The sequence below is a fragment of the Oncorhynchus nerka genome, linkage group LG10 (assembly GCF_034236695.1).
Source record: "Oncorhynchus nerka isolate Pitt River linkage group LG10, Oner_Uvic_2.0, whole genome shotgun sequence".
Lineage (NCBI taxonomy): Eukaryota > Metazoa > Chordata > Actinopteri > Salmoniformes > Salmonidae > Oncorhynchus > Oncorhynchus nerka.
In genome coordinates, this window is record NC_088405.1 from 55,800,830 (window position 1) to 55,808,424 (window position 7,595).

The window sequence follows — 7,595 nt, forward strand, 5'->3', positions numbered from 1 at the left end:
CGGAAAAGCCCAACGCCCTTCCTAGAAGGCCTGGTTCCGACAGCGATACACGGTAACCAATGCATTTACACGTAAATAAATTCATGATTTTTTTCTCCAAACGGGCGGCGGTTCGTGTGCAAAGTATATGATTACTGTGAGAGTAGTTCTAAATGTACCAAAGTATTATGTCTCTGTCCCTCTCGGTGTCTCTTGTATCCGCCATATATATATATATATTTTTTATTTTTACCATTATTTAACTAGGCAAGTCAGTTAAGAACAAATATTTATTTTCAATGACGGCCTAGGAACAGTCGGTTTACTGCCTGTGCAGGGGTAGAACGACAGATTTGTACCTTGTCAGCTCGGGGATTTGAACTTGCAACCTTCCGGTTACTAGACCAACACTCTAACCACTAGGCTACCCTGTGTCAGTCCACTAGGGACCTGTTTCTAATGTATTAAGTATGTGTGTTTATCCTGTGTTATCATTTAGTGAGCTAGTTGTCACGATCCTCGTACGAAACGGACCAAAATGCAGCGTTGTATGTGTTCATGATGATATTTTAATTAAAGAAAGCACTGAACACTGAATACAAAACAATAAACGAAAAACGACCGTGAAGCCATATACCAAAATGTGCTGACACAAGCAACTAACATAGACATAGACAATCACCTACAACCCACAATGACAAAACAGGCTACCTAAACATGGTTCCCAATCAGAGACAACGACTAACACCTGCCTCTGATTGAGAACCATATCAGGCCAAACACAGAAACAGACAAACTAGACATCCAACATAGAATGCCCACTCAGATCACACCCTGACCAAACAAAACATATAAACATACAAAGCAAACTATGGTCAGGGCGTGACACTAGTAAATAAATAATTTAACCGATTGGTGTAGTACTGAATCGTAAGTAAGGCTTGGGTTTTTGCAGATTGCAGGAGGTTACGACTGTTCAGAATGATGATATGATACTTGGTTGTGATTAATACATTGACTGTTTTATGGATGTGATAGGTAAAGACTTTAGAGTTTAATTCGGAAGACTCTTTAAACAACCGCTCTCGTGGTGCCCCAAATCCTAATTAGTTAATTGTTACATGATCAATTTAAATCGGGTTACAATTAAACATAGTTAGTTGATTAGATAAATATACCAGTCATCAGATGAATGGAAGTAAAGTCACGACATCTCTGTAGCGAACCAACGGGAATGCTTTGATAATGGGGGATGGTTTACAAATGAGTTGAGATGGGTAGATGCTAGTTGCTGTGTGAGTCAGTAAGGGTAAGTAACAGTGGTGAGTAATAGTTCAGTCACTAGTTCTAAAAAGCTTGTGGTAAGCTAGGGAGCCTTGCCCATGGTTTGAAATGGATACACAAGGCTAGAGCATGCAGCACACTGCACTGGGGAAGTGGACTCAGTAGGAATACCATAGTGATCTTAGGCCTTGTGTATGGCCATGTCTTGGAAAGAACCTCCTGGCTGTACATCTTTTTACAAATGTGAAATTCACCAGTTCTGTGTGCTGCTAATAGGCAGCGAGAGCTGACTGGCACCATGGCAAAACAATCTGGGCTAAGCCCTGTCTCACCGTCCCTCAGGTCTCCCCAAAGCTCTGTCGGCAGGCCAGCCTTCCCTTCCTCCAGGTTGATTGAGCATCGCTTTGCCACTAGAAATCCAATAGCGATTTACACTGGGTCTCCAAAATGGCATTCTGCGGCTCATAAAGCCTGGCTACAGTACTAAAGCCTTATTAATGAATGCATTAGCTGCAACACATCCCTAGAGCTTCAAAATGGGGGACAGAAGAGGACGAGAGGAAAAAGGAGGTGGAGAGGAGCGAGTGTCTGGAATTGGGAGAGAGCTAGGGGGGAGAAGGGAGAGAACTATGAGTCATCTTACCCGGTTTGTGGAAAGGGGTTGAGGAGCAGGAGGCAGATCCACATGCCTGACACAAATACTGCAAGTTTCCGGAGAGTGGCAGCCATCTCAAACTACGGCCCAAAACCCTGCAGAAAAGAGAGGAAGAAGAAAAGATTGGTGATGCAGTTACACCTCAGATCAATATGCATCTCCAGGCCTGGAAAGCAGAACGCACCGTCTAATAAACACATCATTCACTGGCAGGTATGCTAAAGGAACCTGGATCTAAATGGATTGCCTGATGACTAGCTTTTGTCACACAGACACACAGACAGGCAGGCAGTTTTCCTCAATGGCCGTAACGACAGAGAGATGTTGAAAAGACTGTAAACAGCTTTAAAGAACAATAAGGGTGTGTGCTGCTATGAAGAACACACATGACGTAAGCCAAAATGCTTTGAGTTGATATACAGTATATTCCAAAAGTATTTAGACCCCTTGACTTTTTCCATATTTTGTTACGGTACAGCTTTATTATAAAATTGATTTAAAAAACATTTTCTGATCAATCTACACACAATAACCCATCATGACAAAGAAAAAATTGTGTTTTTGAAATGTTTGCTAATTTATAAAAAATAAAACACTGAAATATCACATTTACATAAAGTATTCAGACCCTTTACTCAGTACTTTGTTGAAGCACCTTTGGAAATGATTACAGCCTGAGTCTTCTTGGGTATGACGCTACAAGCTAGGCACATCTGTATTTGAGGAGTTTCTCCCATTCTTCTCTGCAGATCCTGCCAAGCTCTGTCAGGTTGGAGGGGGAGCGTCACACAGCTATTTCCAGGTCTCTCAAGAGATGTTCGATGTTCAAGGACATTCGGAGACTTCTCCCGAAGCAAGTCCTGCGTTGTCTTAGCTGTGTGCTTAGGGTTGTTGTCCTGGTGGAAGGTGAAACATGGCCCAGTCGGAGGTCCTTAGTGCTCTGGAGCAGGTTTTCATCAAGGATATCTCTGTACTTTGCTCCGTTCATCTTTCCCTCGATCCTGACTAGTCTCCCAGTCCCTGCTGCTGAAAAACATCCCCACACCTTGATGCTGCCACCACCATGCTTCACCATAGGGATGGTGCAGGGTTTCCTCCAGACGTGATGCTTGGCATTCAGGCCAAATTGATGAAATCTTGGTTTCATCAGACCAGAGAATCTTGTTTCTCATGGTCTGAGAGTCCTTTAGGTGCCTTTTGGCAAAGTGTGCCTTTTACTGAGGAGTGGCTTCCGTCTGGCCACTCTACCATAAAAGCCTGATTGGTGGAGTGCTGCAGAGAAGGTTGTCCTTCTGGAAGGTTCTCCCATCCCCACAGAGGAAATCTGGAGCTCTGCCATAGTGACCATGGGATTCTTGGTCACCTCCCTGACCAAGGTCCTTCTCCCCCGATTGCTCAGTTTGGCCAGGCGGCCAGCTCTAGGAAGAGTCTTGGTGGTTCCAAACTTCTTCCACTTAACTTTTCTTCCATTTAACCATTTTTCTTGGGGACCTTCAATGCTGCAGAAATGTTTTGGTACCCTTCCCCAGATCTGTGCCTCGACACAATCTTGTGTTGGAGCTCTATCGACAATTCCTTCAACCTCATGGCTTGGTTTTTACTCTGACATGGACTGTTAACTGTAAATAGATGGGTGTGCCTTTCCAAATCATGTCCAATCAATTTAATTTATCATAGGTGGACTCCAATCAAGTTGTAGAAACATCTCAAGGATGATCAATGGAAACAGGATGCACCTGAGATCAATTTTGAGTCTCATAGCAAAGTGTCTGAATACTTATGTAAATAATGCATTTATGTTTTTAATTATAGGGTATTGTGGGTAGATTGATGAGGACAATGTTGTATTTGATCCATTTTATAGTAAGGCTGTAACGTAACAAAATCTTGAAAAAGTCCAGTGGTCTGAATACTTTCCAAATGCACTGTATATAGTATGAAACTATAGGTTGTTAGTAATGGAAGCTTTGGGCCTTCCATATTGTACTGTATAAGTCATGTTTATGTCCCAAGCCATGGTAAATGCCAAAGCTCTTCAACGGTTAGAGGTATAGTAACCTACCCCAGTGGGATTTAACCTTTGTAGTCACATTGCTTGTGAATACTGTAGTACTAAGTCCTGCTGAGATTGATGACAAACATAATCTTAACTGTCAGCTCTGAGCAACTCATGTTTCAGATGCAATGAAGACAAAACTAATATGAATATTTTAGCACTTGGAGACAGTGGAGGTAAACATGGACTCGCCAACAACAGCAAATTATTCAAATTACAGATGAAACAAGTCCAATGTGTTTCCTTGCTGCGCGAGCCAAAACCAGTGAAGACAAGGGAATTTATTTGCTTTTCTGCCCAATATGCAGCAGCACAACAGCTATGGAGCATAAACACTGAGTAATTTCTCTCACCCAAGCAGCAGGCTACTGTCACGCCCTGATCTGTTACACCTGTCCTTGTGCTTGTCTCCACCCCCCTCCAGGTGTCGCCCATTTTCCCCCATTATCCCCTGGGTACTTATACCTGTATTCTCTGTTCGTCTGTTGCCAACTCATTTTGTTTCGTTAAGCCTACCAGCGGTTTTCCCTCTGTTCCTGTCTTTGATTGTTCCTGGTTTTGACCTTTTCTGCCTGCGCTGACCCTAAGCCTGCCTGTCGTCCTGTACCTTTGCCCCACTTCTCTGGATTATCGTCCCCTGCCTGCCTTGACCTGTCGTTTGCCTGCCCCTGTTGCTGTAATAAACATGGTTACTTCTACACAGTCTGCATTTGGGTCTTACATGAATCCTGAGTATGAACTGGCCATGACTGACCCAGCAGACTTGGACCAGCTCTGCTATGCCATCTCTTCCCAAGGAGCCACCATTGGTAAGTATGAGGAGTTTCCAGGTCACAGCTGAGCATTGGACATTTTGCGGGAGCAAGTCTGTGGGTTGCCTACTAGGCAGCCTACCACGACAGTAACTTCTCAGCCCCTCAGTAACCTGGTTGGTAGCGGTGCCTTCACCCTGGATTCCCAGGAACCCCGCTTACCTCCCCCGGAGTGCTTTGATGGAGAATCGGGCACCTGTCAAGCGTTTCTCGCTCAGTGTTTCCTCGTCATGGAGCTACAGCCTTCCTCCTTCCCCTCGGACCGCTCTAAGATAGCGTACATCGCTGATGTCCGGGATGGCCCTCGCCTGGGTTACGGCCGTTTGGGAACAACAGTCAGCTATTTGCTTCAGTATGGAGGTATTAGTGGCAGAGGTGAAAAAAGTTTGAGGCTCCGGTGTCCGGGAGAGAGGCTTCCCGGAACTTCGGCAGGACTCCCTCAGTGCAGCAGACTATGTGGTGGAGTTCCACATGCCAGCAGAGGAGGGTGCCTGGAAGCACTGGTTGACACGTTTCTGCACGGATTATCGGCGGAAGGGATGAGCTACCACCGGATCTCGGCTCACTCGTCGCTTTAACCACCCGGATCGATGGTCGGCTACGGGAACGTAGGAGGGAGAAGAGGTCTGATTGTGGTCCCAATTGCTCACTCAAGGATCCCACCTTGCATCCGAGGAGCTCTGGAAGTTCCTGGCGTCTACGTCCCCGAGAGGATCCGAGCATACCAGAGTTCCTTCAAAATCCTCAGACTGCCAATTCACGTTTTCCCGAGCCGATGCAGGACTAGGCTGTCTCCTGCCAAACGCGTACACAGACTTGACACCCAGAGTTGTCTGTATTGCGGTACTGCCGGTCATTTTGTATCTACCTGTCCCTTCAAGAGACCTATCTCATTCGTTGGAGTGAATAAACAGGTTGGTCTTAAAGATAATTGTTCGCCCCCCTCTCCATGCCACCCTTTTGTGGGGTGACCAGTCCAAGTCTCTCCAGGTACTCATCGAATTGGGCGCCGATGTGTCTTATAGATGTTACCTACCTCAGAGCTGGGCATCCCCACTCAACCCCTCTCCATTCCTATGGATGTTAGAGCGCTGGACGGGCTCTTTCTAGGCCGGGTCACCCAACATACCACCCCATCAACATATGAGTGTCAGGGAACCACAGCAAGACGATCCAATTCCTTCTAGTTGAGCCTATGAAGGTTCCCGTGGTATTGGGATTCTCTTGGCTCCAGCGACACAATCCCTATATTGACTGGGCTACTGGTGCCATCGTGGGTTTTAGCCCATCCTGCCACACTCATTGTCTAAAGTCAGCTCTGCCTGCCCCGGGACGTCTTCCTGGGAGCTTGGAAATTGCCCTGGACCTCTACGCCAGCCTTGCAGAGTACCAGGACCTCTGGGAGGGGTTCAGTAAGGCCTGGGCCACTTCGCTTCCTCAGCATCGACCGGTATCCAAGAAGGTGAAGCCTGAGGCACTGGAATGCCCCTATAGTGCTGTGGCTACACCCCTGGAAGCCGAGACCTTTCTCCCCGCTCCAAGATCATTAGCCCCGATGCTGTTCGTCCTCTGTTGCTCCGTACCCTCTGTATGTTTCCTACCTTTTGTGTCTAGAGTTAAAACCATGTCTTACTGCCCCTTGTCTCCTGTTTCCAGGCCACCCCTCTCCCCCGTCTCATCGGCGGCTGACCGGTGTACATAGTGAGACATCTCTTGAAGGTTCAACCTCGGAGCAGGGGATTCCAGTACCTGGTTGACTGGGAGGGTTATGGCCCGGAGGAGGGGTGTTGGTTCTCCGCTAGGGACATCCTGGACCCAGGCCTCATCTCTAAATTCCAGCGCTGGCACCGCGCTCAATCAGGTATGCGCCCAGGTAGGACGCCAAGTGGCATCCCGAGAGGGAAGTGGGTAGTCACACCCTGATCTGGTTCACTTGTCCTTGTGATTGTCTCCACCCCCCTCCAGGTGTCGCCCATTTTCCCCATTATCCCCTGGGTACTTATACATGCGTTCTCTGGTTGTCTGTTGCCAGTTTGTTCCGTCAAGCCTACCAGTGTTTTTCCCTCTGTTCCTGTCGATTGATTGTTCCTGTTTTGACCTTTTCAGCCCACCCTGAGGTTGCCTGACGTCCTGTACCATTGCCCCACTACTTTGGATTACCGACCTCCGCCTGACCTTAGCCTGCCTGCCTGCCGTCCTGTACCTTTGCCCGACTACTCTGGATTATCGACCCCTGCCTGCCTTGACCTGTCGTTTGCCTGCCCCTGTTGCTGTAATAAACATTGTTACTTCTACACAGTCTGCATGTGGGTCTTACCTGAAACATGATAGTTACAGCATTCGGTTCCTGTGTTTTCCCCTCCAAAGGTTAGTTTCTAAAGCTGCTGTTATTCGCCCATTTCTTCAGACACACCAACAGTGTAGGGGATTTGTAAGGATTAATACTGGAATCACCCACACATGCATAGAGTACGAACAAACATAAATAATGTCATGACTGAGGCACCTGGCAACAAGACAAAAAAGCTAAGTCTGGGGAATAGCTCTGAAAAATCCCAAGAAACGCCATTTTATAAATGTCACAACATAAATACTGCGTTGCTTACAAAGTAAATGTAAACGGGTGGGTCTTTTGGAAAAACAACCCAAAAGCAATGAAGGTAAGAGGTTATCCAGAGCAAAGGGACTGATGGGATATGCAGCAGATTCTAGCTCGAAATTACATGCATCTCATCAGTCATCAGTGTGTGTGTGAGACAGAGAAAGAGACAGAGAGGGGGGTGGGACAGGAGGGAAGAAGAGGGGAGGA

At 46.8% G+C, this 7,595-nt stretch overlaps 1 protein-coding gene across 1 annotated transcript in view; it reads right to left on the minus strand.

Annotated features, from left to right (window-relative positions):
* LOC115135667 (gamma-aminobutyric acid receptor subunit alpha-3-like) overlaps positions 1-2,007 on the minus strand; it is a 117,896-nt gene extending 115,889 nt beyond the window's left edge. The window contains exon 1 of the mRNA XM_029670570.2: positions 1,907-2,007. Within this exon, the coding sequence (XP_029526430.1) occupies positions 1,907-1,992 (86 nt within the window). The 5' untranslated portion in view covers positions 1,993-2,007. The remainder of the gene's footprint in view (positions 1-1,906) is intronic.
* Between the last annotated feature and the right edge of the window lie 5,588 nt (positions 2,008-7,595).